Here is a 17,727-nt window from a genome sequence, read left to right on the forward strand (position 1 = left end):
AGTAGAATATAGATTAACAGTGTAACATACTTTTATCCTAAACTACTATCTATGATAAATTTCTTTATTTTTATAATAATTATTTTAAAATTTTTATTAAACATTATTTTTAATAGGTTGACGATATACTAACATTATATTACATGTTTATTAAACTCATAAATTATTATGTTTCAAATTTTAAATCTACTTTAAATATTATATATATATATATATATATATATATATATATATATTAAAAAAATTCATATAATATTTTTTAAAAAGTATTAAATAAATATATTTAATATTTTGAAAATATTTAAAATACTTAATTTTTTATTAAAGGAATTAATATATAAAAGTACACGAAAAACTATAATTCTTCTTTTTTTATATTTTTTTATTTATTAAGTAAAATATTATATGCATTTATGTTAACCAAAATTTAATGTATTTATTTTTATTCAATATTTACTTTATAAAATATTAAGAAGACTTATTAAAAAATGTAGCATTATTGAAGATTTATTATTTCTTTATTCTTTTATTAATTTATAATAGAAATTATCAATATCAACCTTAAGACTCATTAAAAGAAATTTAAAATTATATTAGATTTAATTTTTTTAAGATATGGATAAATAAAAATACATGATTGGGATGGAATTCTCTAAAGTTGACTGACCAAATTTTCTGACAAAGATTAATCATTAATAAAATTGATAAATTTTTTTACATCAATATTATAATGTCATAAAACAAACTTAAGACTTACTTGAAGAAATTGGAAGTGGAAATTTTATTAGAAGATATTTATAATGAAAGACTGGATTAATTTATTACTTTACAAAATATTTGATAATTTTTAAATGGATCCATATGTTTTTTAAAAATTGTAATTAGGTTTATTTAATAGTTTGTAATTAAATTTTCCCTTTTTATGAAAAAATTATTTTATGTTTTTTAGAAGTTTAGTTCAACTTTTCCTTTTCTTTTATAAGATGTGTGTTGACTTAACTTCTTTGTCTAAATAAAAGAAAAGTAAAATAAAAACAAATCAAGTACTACCTAAGATTCTATTAAGTTGGCTGAGATATGGAGGCTTATTTTTAATAAATTAAATCATTTAAGAAACATCTGAATTATTAAATAATTTATCTAATCTTAAACTATTTAACTATTAATAAGTAGTTGTTTTGAGTGGTCCTAGACTCCGTCTTCTTAACTAAAGTCTCAAAAATCTTGTAAATGAAAAAAATATAATTGAGAATGAAGATCTCATTAAAGATGACCAGTTAAATTCTTGACACAAGTTAATAATTAGTAAAAACCTTATAGATATTCCGCACCAATATCATAATGATAAAAAAAACTATTTAACTAACTCATATACTTTAAAGTAAGGAAATAATATTTCGTTTAATTTCACGGAAGCCTAATATAAAAACCCAATTAAGTATAATTTATAAGTTTATAAGGGATTCAATTATGAACTTTTAAAATAAATGAATCCACTTAAAAAAATCAAATAATTTAAAGATAAATATATTAATTAATCCATATATAAATATAAGAAACATTTAGAATAATTTTAAATTTTATTTTTTTAAGAGATTAATTATTTAAAAGCCTTCGGGAGTAATGATAGAAAAAAATATTAAAAATAAGATAAAATAAATAAAATACTGCTGTTAATTAGTCTTTAGATCTAATTTTAAATATTTAAAAGTAAAAAGATTTTATTAGAAGGAAAATTTTTATTATATGAAAATGTAAAACAACATATAATTTCAGTATTATTATTAAATGTTTAAAATTAGCCTTCAAGTTTTGATGTTAATGAAATGGAATAAAAAAATGTAGATCAAATTTTTTTTAAAAGGCATGGAAGGACAATAGATCAGGAAGATTAATTGTTACTATTTTGGGTAAAATATATTTTCAGCTTTGTACTTGTGAAACTTGATTTTAGTCTTTAAAATTAAACTTTGACAGGCAAGGAAATTAAACCCTTTTTTTTTAACTGACGGACAAAAAAACCTATAATATAAAACACAATAAATATTATTTTGTTAATTAGTCTCTTTCGGTCTTGGACAATTTTTCGAGTTTGTCATTTACATCTTAATCTGCCATAGGAATATAAGAAGGAAATGCCCTTTTGGATGTTATGATAAAATATCTTTATTTGACAAGGGTATCATTATTTAAAAAGTTAAAATATACTCATAATTAAGTTAATTAAAATATCCTTTCAAAAAAAAGTTTATTAAAAATATTTACATAAAATATATAAAGGTGATATAAAAAAAATTAATGATTTCTTAATTTTTCAAGATGACTAATATTTTGAAGAAGAAGAAGAAAAAAAATACTCAAGGAAACCTATAACACTAGTACTTTGTTAATTAGTGTCTTTGGGTCTTTGGACAATTAATATTTGGAGTTTGTCGTATGCATCTTAATCTACCTTAAAATATAAGAAGCAAATACCACTTTGGATGTTAAGCACACAGATTTGGATAACATCCATGAAGACACACTAGACCGGAACGAAGGACATGAAAGGTTGCAGAAAGGCTATGGTTAGTGGGATCTTAGAATTCCATTAATTCCTCAAGAATCAGAAGAGGGGCGTGTGTTTTGAAGCTATCTATTGCAGCTTCTGACGTGCTTCCAATTAATTGGAATTTGGAATGATGTTGATAGCGATATAAGCATGTGCACACTTACAAGTGCCACTAAAAGACATTGGCATGTTATTGGGAGAAAGAACTAAAATTGGAAAAATTGTTTAGTTCCTTCCTCATCACATGGCTGGTCTTCATTATACGTTTAGAGTTTAGACACTGCGCATTCTCTTTTAATTGGTTTGGCGATTCCGTCTAAGCTCTTCACATAAATATCCTTGATGAAGCAAAGTGCGGCGTACGGCAAACGATATATCTATGATATGTGTGCTAATCATTCATATAAATATCATTGTGTTTCATCTTGTTTATACCCTTTAAAATTAGATCTATTTTAAAATTAGTATGATGGTTAGAAATTACTATTAATAAATTATACTCAGTTTGACTCAATTTTACTCTTATAATATTATTATATAATCATTTTTCCAAAATTTATTTTAATTTTATATATTATATTAATGAGTATTAAATAGTTGCACTGAGTTTAAAAATTGAAATTCTTTTTGCAATTTGAATAAATTTAATGATTAGCACACATATTTTTTTAACGATATACTGCTATTAATAATAAGTATCATGCGTGACTCTTAATTCAAGTCTCATGAAACAGATGCTTTTTTTTTAAGATCATTGATTTTTTATGGGATATAATTAATTTTTTTAATTAAGCTGAATGGAATTTTTATAAGTAACAATTTTTTTCTTTGAATATTTAACATGACTGTGTATTAATAACTTAAATTATTTTAAACCCTTAAGTTAAAATACAACAATTTCATGTTAATTGATTTTAAAAACTTAATGATATCAAACTACTGTACTTCTTGATTAATATAGAATGAGTTCTATGGCATCTTGTTTATATCTTATTCATGCCTAACATAAATAAAGTTTAAATTTTTTTTAAAACTTTTGACGAATAATAAAGCCATTTTAAATCAAATATATATTTTCTTATTTGTGTTTCTAAATGTTTAGAGCTAAAATTTAATTATTATTCAATTTTTGGTAAATAAAAGTATTATAAGTGAAATACTTAATTTATAGACTCGTGGTACTTCAATAAAATGACCTATTGGTAGTACTGTACTACGAAATTAATCTTGACAGCTAGAAGGATTATGTGGTTTGGAAGGCTTTGGACGAAGAAATTAAAATGCAAAAGATGCTTTTATTGTGAAGAGCACCTTCATGATAGACTAGAGATATGAAAATGTATTGGAACTAATTAGATGACTTTGAGATCTACGTACCTTGCTCTTAAACTCGTGTGTTTGTACAACTAATTCGTTTTTCTTTTTACTAACTTTCTTTGAGATTAACTCGTCATGATCATGGAAATCTCCAATCAAAAGTATTATTCCTTGACCTGTCCCTTCCAAATTTATCTTATGATCTTCCCATCTTAACCCCTTGAAACTCTATAAAGTAATGGGTGTAGAATGACTTAATGAGTGATGATTCACTCAAACAAAACGTGGTGGCTTCATGATAGTGATGATAATTAAACTGTTTAAATGAAACAAATAACATGTGATCAGATTATCAAACCCAGCTCTTTCGTGTGTATTCACTTATGCTATATTCACATCATTAATTTTTATATTGATCAGTAAATGAATGGTAACTAGTGTCGTATTAATTAGAATTTTAAAATAATAGGGAAATACTGTAGTACACTTGCGTGATTAAGTAATGAGGTAAGCAATATAATCCAGTAATAAATAAGTGGCAAAACGTACGATGGTAAAATAAGTACAAAACCAAATAATAAATAAATGTCCACTTACCATTTCGATTAATGTATTGCCTTGCACACTCAAGATAAAGTAGCAACTAGCATGTCTAAATTAATAACAAAGCCAATTTTGATTGTACAATAGCATGTTTCCCTCGCTTTTCTGTTGCATTTTCTTATCCAAATTTACATGTTTAGATACGAGTGGGTGGTTGTGAAGAATTTAAAGAACAATGAAATACGTACTGTTTTGTTACATCACATGAAATAAAAATAATCAATATTGTATTTTTCCCTTTCATTAAAGATATTTTCTACCTTTAAGAAAGAGACTCTTTTTTTTTTTTTTTGTGAACACAAAAGAGCGCACGTTGACCCTTTGAAGTTCTCACCCCATTTCTTTCTTTTGGTAACTATTATATTCCCTCTTTATTTTTTATTTTACTTTTGTTTCACGTTAATTCTGTGTTGTGCTAATTAACAAACAAACGTCTCATTTCCATTTCTCATTATCTTACGTTACCCTACCCAGCTGTGTGGTCATGTAAATACAATATAGTTAAATATTTTTTTAAAAAAAATAACGAATCTCCACAATAAATTGATTTAATGAATCCTCTTTAAGCACAAAATGGAAAAGAAACACATTTGTATATTTGGAGCATCACAATCCTTTTAGGTTTAAACTAACAACGTTTGCACGTTCTCAGTTCTCAGCCTTGGCTGCGGGTTTCTCTTCATTGGTTTCAGGCTTTGCATCCTCTGCCTGGGCTTTCTCTTCTTTCGGGGCTTCAGCCTTCACCTCCTTGGCCTCAAATTGCTCTTCTTTCTTTTCTTCATTCTGTCCATACATTATATATTTGAGAATCTCATGACATGAATATACAACCCCTCAAAATGATCAAATTAAAAGTATATATATATGTATCCTCTGGATCAAATTTTATATTGATCTTTATCCCTCAGCCTCTAAACACAACATGCCTGAGGTTATGTTTAGAGGATGGAGGATGGAATACTTTCCGAATCAGATTGGATCATGTATCAACCCTCATTGCTAAACCCTTATGCACATCATACTTGAGACTAAAAGGTTGTGTATCCTTAGGATTGGATCCTATAATCACCCTGATCAGTCACCCCATTTTAATTGAGTATACCCATCCTTATCAGATCATCTCCACAATAATAAATAACTCCTCTCAACGAAACCTTTTCCAATATATGTTTGTATTCTCAATAATGATTACAAATATCCTAACAAGTCTTCCTAATTAAGTAATTAAAATTGATATGTTTATAACAAAATATAATACTTAGAATCAAATGATTATATAATATCAATGTAAAATTTTTTATATTATTAATTAATTAAAAATTATCCCTGATGTGATTTTTAAGTTATTTATGTAAAAGTTAGCAAAATTATTATAAATATTAGTTTGTGATTAAATAACAGTATAAAACTGTTTTATATTTTTTTTATATAATAGATATTGGATTTCATTAAATATTACATATTCTTGTCAATTGCATTTGAGAAGTGAATGAGGTTCACATGGTAAGATGCTTCCTCAATCCAGTATTAGTGTATAACTTATGATTAATATGCATTCACCTTAATTTTAATTTTTGTAAAACAAAGATTATATACATTAATTCTCTATCTAATATATGTAACTGGTAGAATAAAACAAGAATAAGAGTGTAAAATGTAACTAATGTATATACCTCATTGAGCAAGGTGACAAGAGAGTTGTCAGCAGAGGCGACAGGGGTTTCCTCTGTCTTGGCCTCGACGACATTTTCCTCAGCCTTGTTCTCTTGCTGCTCAACCTTGACCTCCTCGGCGACAGGTTCTGGCACCGGCACAGGCACTGGGGCCTCACCTTCGTTGGTCTTGGGGTAGCTAGCACAGTTGCCCATGTTTCAATTTATTAGATTATTAGATGTGGGAGAACGAACCAAGCAAGGTCTCTTCTTGATTGATTGTCCTCCCTAAGGTTATGAGAGAAACAAGAGATTATCGACAAGGAATGTTTTTGCATGTCAATTCCTACGTCAGTTTTATAAGGCTCCTTTGGGACATTTTGGGTGGTGGAGTTATTGTTTTGTGGCATGCAAATTTTTTAGGATGCCCATATTTAATTCGTGCCTTATATTTAGCAAATGCTATTAACTCTTCTTTTTTTATGAAGTTTGAACCTGACAGCTGCGTGATTGGCAATCACAGGCTGGGTTTTGTAGTTAATTAACCAATCAATGGTTTTTCATGACAAAAATGAAAACACGACGCACTCTTTTTTATTAATTAAGAATTATTTTCTTTGATAATTAAATTCGGATATAATCTAAATAATTTCATTTCAGCATATTAATTATTTGTATATAATCACTTGATTTACATGTCAGTATGTTATATTATTTTTTATGACATTATCTTTTTTTCTAACTTTTATGTTATAATAGGTGATTGAATATCAACGTTAATATATTAAAATTAAAGTTGAATTGTTTATATAATATTTAAATTTAATTTTTGATCAAATTTTATTTAACTCTAAGTTAAAATACCGTATTAATCAGAATCATTTTTTCGTTAAAGAAGCAAAGGATTAAGACAAAAGAAAGAAATATGCATGCGTCGTAGATAGACCATTTGTATTATTTTAATTTTGCATTGTCTTTCCAAAATTTCCCGCAAATGTCGCAAGGTCGCTTTACAGTCTCTTATTGCTTTACATTTTGACCGAAGGTAAATTTCATTCATTTTAGTGTAACTCCTTGGGGTTTGCAAAACTGATGTAACCCCTTGTTGCGGTAACAAGAAATGTGATACGTACGTTATAAATCCCATTTGAATAGATTGACTCGATAATTCTAATAATTTAAATCCAATCTAATTCAATTGATTTTATTTCGTTTAATTAATTTTTATTTTTTATTTTTTAAATTAAAATCAATTGAATTGTATTTAATTTAAATTATTAGAATTAAGGAGCATTAAATATTAAAATCAATATATTTTCTTTTAATATGTTTTCTTTTTTTAATTGAATTTAAATATATTTTTTTAAAGAAATTATTAATGATTAAAAATAGTCTTATGTTACAATTTAAGTTTGTGATTATAAATCTAAAATATAGTTTATATATTCAAAGATGTTAATTTATCATAGTTTTTACTTTAAAAGCTAAAATACTAATTTTATTTTAAATGTAAAGTAAATCAATTATAACTAATTCAATTATTGAATTTATATTTTTTAATCCGAACAAACTTGATCATCCCATTAATTTTCTTTTGTTTTAAAAAATAAATGTATACATTGTTTATTAGATCTCTCATTTACTCTTGTCTACGGTGGCGGCTGTTTATCAATGAACATCAGCATCCTATGACAAGCAATAGTGGTTTCGGTGCTCTGATCCGCGACGGTGATGGTAATCGCCATTGGATTATTAAGTTGATTTTGGTCGAATTTTAAGAAAAAAAATAATAAAAACCCAATTAATGCAACCCAAATCGAGGGATTTATAATGTTGTGCTAGCTGCGTCGTGGCAAGTTTTTTTCCATTCTTTTGCACATTGAATGATTATCGATCTATAATTGCAACTTAAGGATGTTCTAAATTAAAGACAAAAAAAATCCCCCTTAACCTTTTTCAAATAAACACAAATGTTCCACCTAAACTACCCAATTAACTGCCAAGAGTTCAAGAACTAGTAATCATCTTCTTTGGATGCAGCATAAAGCTCTTTCATTTGCTCCATGTCATCGTAGCTGCCAAGGAATACTGGTAATCCTTCATGTATTTTTTCCTGTGAAAGCCTGACCTCCTGCTTGCTCCATCAAATATGACATTGGAAAGACTTCATAGAGAAGCCTGATTTCACAGTGAAATTCCATAAATAAGTCATATAACTCAGAAAACAAGTCTAGATTTGGAAAGTTGCATGCGCAACTGTGTGGGTGAGAGAAGCAAATTCAAAGTAGATCATATTTGGACTCTTTACATCAGCAGGGTACATGAAGATGCCACCATAAAGCAAAGTTCGATGGATATCAGCAACCATACTGCATTACTCATCAATGTTAGAATGAACACATTTCCTTCATTCACCGAATAAATCTTTCCTTTACTTGGTATCTATGCAAGAAACACATAGTAATTAAACAAATTTCAAAGCTCGATTTAATAGTCTAACTTTGAAACACTGACACGCAACAAAAAAAAAAGAATATATATATATGCAATGTCTGCAAGGATTAAAGGACTCTAGAGTGACATATACACATCTTGAAGCTGCTACTACGTCCCATTACATGGAAGAACATTTAGAATTTCCTGTGAAAAATTCTAATAACTTGATATGCCAATTTAACTGCCACACACACACACACACATATATATGTATGTATGTATGTACCTTGATGTTTGGGTGAGTCAATATGAACTTCACTCCATTTCCTTTGCTAAGCACGAACTGCAATTCCATAATTCAATCAGCATCAGATATTCGTGACTAGAAAAAGAGAACAGCCTCCATTTAAAAAAAATATAGTAGTAAGAGCTTCCATACATACATACATTGGTGTGTGTTTTACCGTGCAAGAGCTTCCATACATGCAGTAACCAGCTGCTAACATTTGGTTCCCAGGTTGCAATGCATCTTCAAGACTTACTTCAGCCTCATTCTTCACTACGTAAATACCAAAGATCTATATGCAGCAGGGAAAATGTTGGTTACTTATTATAATTTTCTGTTTTGCAGTTTTCAAATGCAGCAATTATGTTTGGCAATTGAAATTAAAAATTCATACAGTTCCAATAGAAACCCCGCAGTCAATGTTTGAGGATCCATCCAAGGATCAAACACAACAATGTATCTGCAAATCAAAATGAATTTGTTACTTTGATAAGATAATGTATTTTAACAATACCACTAAAAGATGGAGTGTTGGTTGGTTCTAGAGCTTTGAACTGACTTGCCACGATGTGATGATGGCACAAATATAGCCTCTTCAACCTCTTCAGAAACAAGAAGGCACTGAAAAGACAATAAATTGCATTTCACGCGAATCAGGCAAGAAAAGATGCCAAAAGGGTTGCATATGAATCAAACTCAAATTCATATCAAGAAAAAGGATAACATAGAAAGCAACAACTAGAAACAGACTTACTTACTCTGCGTCCACTGCTGATTAAGGCTTTCACAAATAATTCATTTGAAAGCACATCCAATTTCTTTTGCTCCTCACCCTACAGAAAGGTACTTCAAATATGAGAAAACACCAAAGCTTAAATATAATAGTGTATATAGAAAAACAAATCGTATGATTTTGTATTTAGATCATCCCAAAAATCTAACTCAAAAAGCGAGGATTGTCCAACTTATATATACTGTTTTAGTCATAATACTAGTCAATGTGAAATCTCAAGCATGAAGTTTATAGGACTGAGCATATGCAGATAACAACCTAATAATGGATGTCTCGACAAGCCTAATAACAATCTCAAAAATAGACTTTGATATCATATTAAAATTTGAATTTGGACCTAACTCAGTTACAAGAGCAAACTCAAAAGTGATAATTGGCCCTACTTATAAACACTATTTTAGTCATATCAATGACTATTTCCGAAATCAGAAACAGAGAACTCACTTTAGCATTGGTCTCTCCAGCATAGGAGTTTCGCCAATCCCGCCTGCCAATAAAAAGTGGTCATGAAAATATGTTCCAAGAAGAAAATTTCAAAACATGAGAACATAACATATTAACATTGTTTTCCCTACCTAGTCCAGTGTTTATGATGGGATATAGTAGTGGAAAAAAAATACCTTGTTAACAGCAGAACAAACGAATTTGCAGCTAAGAAGAATGTGATTGAGAAGGATGGTGAAATCGCCACGTGATTCGGGATGCTTTCAGAACAAAGCCTGTGATAGTCATCAAATCAGTTCTGTTAGTGTCAGCTTGGTGATCCATTCTTCTTCCCTTCTCTCTTTCTCAATAAATTATGAATTCCCTCTTGTCCTTCTTCTGTAGCAGCAATATATGCAAATGAATGAAAGAAGATGATAAGGGTATAAGACTTATTCCAATATTTCGGGATTCAAAACTCTTAGAGGTGTAGAGGATGAAGATGAGAATAAATATTTCCTAGGGAACAGTGGAAAAAGTGAGAATTTCGGGCATAAGAAACTCAAGTTTTGTCAACGAGATGATAGGAATGACACATGGGTACCAAGCTGTTATATTATGAACGAATTATTCTCATAGCATAGCTTTGAGTGAGAAGGAAAAGAAATACTAGCATGAAGGAAACAAATAAGAGATTTAGATACACATGAATGATTTTTTTAATGAGTAATGATACATAAAAACCTATTAATCTTAAATACCTCACCAACATTTATTATTTCTCTCTATTTGTTTCTTTCTTACCTATATTTTCATCTTATTTTTATCATCCAACAGCTTGATCAAAGACTCTTTGATCAATAATGCCATACTTTAATTTTTATGTAATTTCAGTGTAAATTTGTTATATTATCAATTAATTATAAATAATCTTTTAAGTATAACTTTTATAAAAGTCAATAATTTTATTAAACATGACAGTTCTTTATTAGATAATAGATAACAATGTAAAAAAAAAAAGATAACATGACAGTTTTTTATTAGTCAATAATATATTTAAATTGAATTCATATTTTTAATAATATCAAACGTTCTATTTTTCTGACTGAATCCTAATATTCATCAGGATTAGAATGACAACTTCCTCGCCTTGTCTGGGTCACGCTAACCCCCACTTCCACGAAAGATTATAGAAAAATAGAAGTGATTAGAATTAAGCAAATCTAGTAAGGAAAGGCCAGGTGCTACTTGATAAAAGAAAACATATACAACAATTTGAACAAAAATAATAATAAAAAACACACTTGTCATTTCACCCAAATCAACTTCCATTAATTTGTTTATGATTGTCCATTGATGTCCAAACGGGGGAAATAACTCCAATAGTATACACGGGCAATTTGTGAGCATATATTTGACTGAAAAAAAGAAATACTCAATAGCTCAAAAAAGCTTAGACTGCAAGTGACATAATAGATGAAATCATTTGTTCCTTTAATTTTAAGCTATGGTGTTTTTTTTTAAGCAACGCTACAGTAAGCAGTCTTCACGAAATGCTTGATATTTCCTTTTGTCAAAAAATACATATATTTTCCAATTTCCACCTCATCTTTTAGGATCCATTTGGTAGAGAAAAATAAAATAAAATAAAACAAAAGTTTTGAATTAAAATAAAATATAAAAATGTGTCTCATATAATTGTAAGATTCATTTTTCTTCTTTTTTATTTTCTTTCTCTACAAACAAACGGAATCTTAAAAATCATCGTCCTTTTAATCATTTGATAACAAATACCTCAAATCACCTTTTAAAAATAAATTTTTAGTTTATATTGAAAAGCTAAAAATATTTTTAAATAAATAAAATTCGAACAGAAGTAAGAAAAAAAACACTAAGAAGGCATTTGATAGGAAGAAATTTTTTAATTTTCAGGAATTTTAAGTTAAAAATAATAGTTTCTCATTTTAGTATATAAATTTTTAAAAAATAATCTAAAAAACATTATTTAAATAAATATTTATAACACATTTTTCACAAAATTATTCATATATACGAAATTGCGAGCATAGTTTAAATGACACCATCCTTATCAGTTCATCTAACACTTCCATAAAACTTTGAAACATTTTTTATTAAATATAGTAAAGAATTAAATTTAAGAATATACTAACAAATATTTTTAGTACATTATTAAAAAATTGTAAAATATACAATTTAATTTTTTAAATATGTTAAGTATTGTAATTATTAAATACGTTTAATTTTCAATTTTTTTAAAATCGTTCAGCAACTAATTAATAAATCATTTCAAAATATTATAACAATATATTTTAAAGAACAATAAAATAAGGTTAATAAACAAAGCTTATACATCATTATTAGATTAATTAAAAGATTATTTAACAAGTTCCTATAACATTTTCCATTTTTTTTTATAAAAACTTATACACTTCAAGTAAATTGTAGTAAATCCCTATTAATAATTGACTTCAAATACAGCTCGAGCATTTCATTATTTTAATTATTACCAAAGTGGTAAATGATTCATTAAGGGGGGAAATCCGGGTAAACCAAATGAGATGGGTTTAACCGTATGTCAAGGTGAGGTTGATGGATCGGGCTTGAGCCCCATCAAGGCAGGGTCTATTTTTTTATTCATAATGAACTTTATTCTCGAATATTGGCAAGGTGCATACACACACTATTGTATTGACAAACCTCGATTCCTTGTCAAATACATGCCACAGGCTCATACAAATAAATTTAATCATATGGTGTATAAACGATTAATCACCTCAAACAATAAAAACATTCTGATTTCTGAGTGTACTGCAAACATAAAAACCAATTATGCATATAATAAATATAAACAGAAACTGACTCAAAAATCCCTGTGAGAAAAGATGCTTAGACTATCGTCCTCCTAACTCGAGGCACCTAATTCTTGGCCACAACATGAAAATCGAATAAAAGGAAAAACCAAACCAAGCAGAACCTACAAAGTTCCAATACCATCCGCCAATTGCATAAAAAGTCTGGCTTCCAAGGTGACCTAACGGAGAAACTTATAACATACTCAACTTACAAATCCATTCATTAAACTAGATATATCTATTAAAAACCCAAAGCTTCAAATACCAAATAAGTCAACCAAACTTTACTGAAATATGGCACAGGACTGGGTGCATGAAGAACTTGATCACCATCCAGCTCGACTTGACCCAACTTTAGAAGCACTTCCGATGAACGATGGCTGGCCCAGATTCATCATATTCACCCTTGGAGATCCACATCTACATATAAGAGAACAAAGTACACACTCAATACCTGCCTTCCATAAACTAATACATTTTACTTGTAAGAACAAATGAGGGGGGGATGTTGAGAATAGCAGGAAAAAAACATCAGTACAAACCTGTTGGAAGGTGCTAAGTGATGCCAAGATAGAACCACCAATCCAGACACTGTACTTTCTCTCAGGAGGTGCAACCACCTTGATTTTCATGCTACTGGGTGCAAGAGCACTAATTTCCTTGCTCATGCGATCAGCAATTCCCGGAAACATAGTAGACCCTCCACTAAGCACGATGTTTCCATACAGATCCTTCCTAATATCAACATCACATTTCATGATGGAATTGTATGTCGTTTCATGAATTCCAGTAGCTTCCATACCAATCAGAGAAGGCTGGAACAGTACTTCTGGGCAACGGAATCTCTCAGAACCTATTGTAATGACCTGTCCATCAGGCAATTCATAGCTCTTTTCCACTGCAGAACTACTCTTAGTAGTCTCCATTTCTTGTTCAAAATCAAGGGCCACGTATGCCAATTTCTCCTTCACATCACGGACAATTTCCTTTTCGGCAGAGGTGCTGAAGGAGTATCCTCTCTCGGTAAGGATTTTCACCAAGTACTCTGTTAAATCACGGCCAGCAAGGTCCAACCGAAGAATTGCATGAGGAAGAGCATACCCTTCATATATGGGCACCGTGTGGCTCACACCATCACCAGAATCAAGCACAATACCTGTTTAATACCAACATAACAAGACAAACCAATAAGGAAATAATGCTGGTCATAATTAATGTAGAAATGCATGTATATCCCACTCTTGTACGTGTGGAATTAAGCCTGCTGTATAAACAAAATTGAATACTGCCTAATATCAAATCAGAACTCAGCCAACTTACAGGAATTTGCTCAGATAATAAGCTGACCTAATCCAATTGAAATCACATGTCCACGGTATAGTAAATAGTAAATCCAAGATCAATCACAGAAACAAACCTGTAGTACGTCCACTGGCATACAGAGACAAGACAGCCTGAATTGCAACATACATGGCAGGCACATTGAAAGTCTCAAACATAATTTGGGTCATCTTCTCTCTGTTGGCCTTGGGATTGAGTGGTGCCTCGGTAAGAAGTACGGGGTGTTCTTCAGGGGCAACACGTAGCTCATTGTAAAATGTGTGATGCCAAATCTTCTCCATATCGTCCCAGTTGCTGACTATGCCATGCTCTATAGGATACTTCAAGGTGAGTATACCCCTTTTTGATTGGGCTTCATCACCCACGTAAGCATCCTTCTGACCCATCCCAACCATTACACCAGTATGGCGTGGTCTCCCAATAATGCTGGGGAACACGGCCCTAGGAGCATCATCACCTGCAAAACCAGCCTGCAAACATCGAGAAAAATATATATATCAATATCATATTTAACAATGAATACTAAGCAAGCACAGAGTGAACAGTCTTCTTCAATGGCACAAGAAACACTCATCAATTGGCAAAACATCTTCTAACCTTGACCATTCCAGTTCCATTATCAACAACAAGAGGTTGAATGTCCTCAGCATCAGCCATCTTTTAAAACCTGTAGCAGAGAACGGGAAAGAAGTTGTTTAGGAAATAAAAAAGAACGAAACCAAAGAAAATATGATGCAACAATTAAAAGCTTAAAATTCTAGAGAGGCCTTTTTTTTTTCACTATCACTCAGTTATGCAAAACTACATCAACTACTACTCACAATTATTTCACTTTTCGTTCAATCAAGAAAAGGAACGAGTAATACCATCATTTTCATGCAATTGCAATAAAAAGATTTTTACACACTCGAAAGATCGGAAGCATGCATAGCAGAACATATCCACAAGACTCGTAAATAAAAATAAAAGATACACACATAATTAACAAGCTAAGCAAGAATGTCATCTTCCAATTTGATCATCTATAAATCGCATAAAAACAAGCCGAAAATCAAAACCGATGCATCAGAAAACATCTCACCACAAAATTAAGCAACAACCGAAACCTAAACACACAAGATGCAGCTACGAAGTAGATCCACATCAGCAAGAGCAAACGAAGTCAAAAGAATTTCGATCCAGAAAACACAACAGAAGTTTACGGATCCAGTAACCAAAAACAGCATGTAAGCACAAAAATTCATCCAAAATATCAGGTGAAAAGCACAAATCACAGAATTGGTGATTGAAACGCACCTTGCACAAACGAAACGCGATTTACAGGGGAAGTTGTTCGGTGGTGCAGCAACAACAACAGCGGCAAAGGGGAGTGTTTCGCGAAAGAGCTTCACTGAAGAAGGAAGCTTTTATATTCATTGAAGAGAACTAAATGAGAGTGAAATGAAACTCAAATGCAAATTAACTTTCGACTTGGACAACGCAGTTTTGAGTGTTTGGTTTCGAGATAAATCTATTCCAAGCAACGCGAGACTATTGTGGAAAATGTTGGAAAAGAAAAAAAATGGTTTCTTTCTGACATCAAACAGCAAACAGAAAAACAAAGTCTTGACTTTTTTAAACCGAATCATTGTTCTTGAATTTATTTAGAATCTAGTAAATGAAGTATTTTTAAAATTCAAATAATTTATTTTAAAAGTGATTAAATTGTTTTAAATTCAAAAGTTGATCAAATTCATAATTAAAAAAAATTTAAAAATCACATTTTTTTCATTTTAGTTAGATTTGATTTTTTTTTTTACTATTTTGCACTTTTAATATATTTATATATTATTCTTTCTGTTATGTTCTCATATAAAATCTGATTCGTTTCTTTACCTCTATCGAACTCTAATGTAATAGTATTTTAAAGAACGATAGTATATAATTTTATATGTTATGGACATTTAAATTATATTATATTATCAGTTTTTGACATTAATATGACTAATTCCATATAAATATTTAATAATAGATTTTTTTCTTCATTGGAAAGAAAGAACAAACAAAGATCACTCTAAACTATTTTAATATTAGAGTATACTCCTTTATTAAAAATTGTATTGTATTTGTTGCTGTCAAGCAAGTGATTATGCATTTCCTTAAAAAAAAAAAAGTTATCGTGCATTTTTTATGGAATAGATGGAATAGTATATAAATATGTTTATTTAATCGATAAAAGTATTGTTATTACTTGAGAATTGTGATGAGAATAAAACTTGGACATGTAATTTGACCTGAACTAATGTCTTGACTATGCAAGTCAAGGATTCAGTTATAAATATTCTCCATGATATATATTATTATTATTATTTGTAATCTTTTATTATTTTATTATTCATGATTAAGTAAAAATAGCGTTTAAGATCGAGTGAATCAAAACTCACGTAATTATTAAATTCCACATTAAGTTAATTTATTTGATTAATTATTAAATTAAAAATACATTAAAAAGACATATGAAAATTTATAATTTAAATAACTATTTTAAACTAAACTATAAAAAAACTCACCAAAAAAACTAAAATAGAAAAAATAAATAAATTTAAGTTGACCGTATATTCAAATAATTTGAATATTCCAGAATTCCAGATATTCAAACTCAACTATACCGAACCATATATTACCATACAACTAAGTTCTCAGCCGTCCATTGTTTGTGATGTTCGTTTGGACGGTGTGTTTGGTCTGCTGCCACGTCACCCTTGATGGCTACGATAGGCCCGTGGACCCTATTAATGCCGACCAATTCTTAAAAGTTTTTCCGTTGCCCATCAGATCCACCTCCTCGATCAATTGATCATCAAATAATTATTCAACCCTTCTATGGAATTATTTAAATCAAAATCAAGATTTAAGGAGGAAATTTTGTTCTTAATTAGATTAATTCTCAATTCACTTCAAAAAGCTTCTTACGAGTTGTAGAATTTAAATTGACTAAATTATGCTACACCTAAAAGTGTTGTAATATATATAAATAAAGTTATAAATGAAAGATAAATTATTGAAATAAGATAAATTTGACTGATTTGGTTGGTAACCAAAATACATTGTTTTTTCAACTATTTATATGATATAATTGACATTTATTTGTTGTTTTTCCGTAATGATAACTATCCATTATCTCATGTTTTTAAGTCATCGTGATTGCATGCACATTCATCATATATGAAAATCGCTTTGAACTGTCTCCACATTTGAATCTTGCTACCACCTTTAATAAATAAATGAAATTGTAAGAAATTATAAATAAACTCCAGGGCTTATGGTTCGAGTGGTGTTTTTAATTGTTTTGCCATAGCTACTGTTTTCGCGTAGGATAAGGTAGTGGGTGAATTCCATAACCTGTTTTTACATTCTTATTTTGGTATATCGGTGGTACCCCTTGTACTAGCTTGTACCATTTCAATAGAATT

At 29.5% G+C, this 17,727-nt stretch overlaps 2 protein-coding genes and 1 pseudogene across 2 annotated transcripts; all 3 read right to left on the reverse strand.

Moving 5' to 3' along the window:
• Positions 1-5,014: 5,014 nt before the first annotated feature.
• Positions 5,015-6,449, reverse strand: LOC121173605 (uncharacterized). The gene is made up of 2 exons (XM_041009874.1): positions 6,145-6,449; positions 5,015-5,254 (listed from the first exon to the last, which is right to left on the reverse strand). The coding sequence occupies exons 1-2, from the start codon at positions 6,337-6,339 to the stop codon at positions 5,120-5,122; spliced, it is 330 nt and encodes a 109-aa protein (XP_040865808.1). The 5' UTR covers positions 6,340-6,449; the 3' UTR covers positions 5,015-5,119.
• Positions 6,450-7,924: 1,475 nt separating this feature from the next.
• Positions 7,925-10,762, reverse strand: LOC100811190 (fructose-1,6-bisphosphatase, cytosolic-like; annotated as a pseudogene).
• A 2,057-nt stretch (positions 10,763-12,819) lies between these two features.
• LOC100778206 (actin-101) lies at positions 12,820-15,747 on the reverse strand. Its single transcript, NM_001358096.1, has 5 exons — positions 15,572-15,747; positions 14,873-14,942; positions 14,352-14,745; positions 13,477-14,090; positions 12,820-13,354 (listed from the first exon to the last, which is right to left on the reverse strand). Exons 2-5 carry the CDS (start codon positions 14,930-14,932, stop codon positions 13,289-13,291), a joined length of 1,134 nt encoding a protein of 377 aa, NP_001345025.1. The 5' UTR covers positions 14,933-14,942; positions 15,572-15,747; the 3' UTR covers positions 12,820-13,288.
• Positions 15,748-17,727: the final 1,980 nt, after the last annotated feature.

The sequence above is a fragment of the Glycine max genome, chromosome 15 (genome assembly GCF_000004515.6).
Source record: "Glycine max cultivar Williams 82 chromosome 15, Glycine_max_v4.0, whole genome shotgun sequence".
Classification (NCBI taxonomy): Eukaryota; Viridiplantae; Streptophyta; class Magnoliopsida; order Fabales; family Fabaceae; genus Glycine; species Glycine max.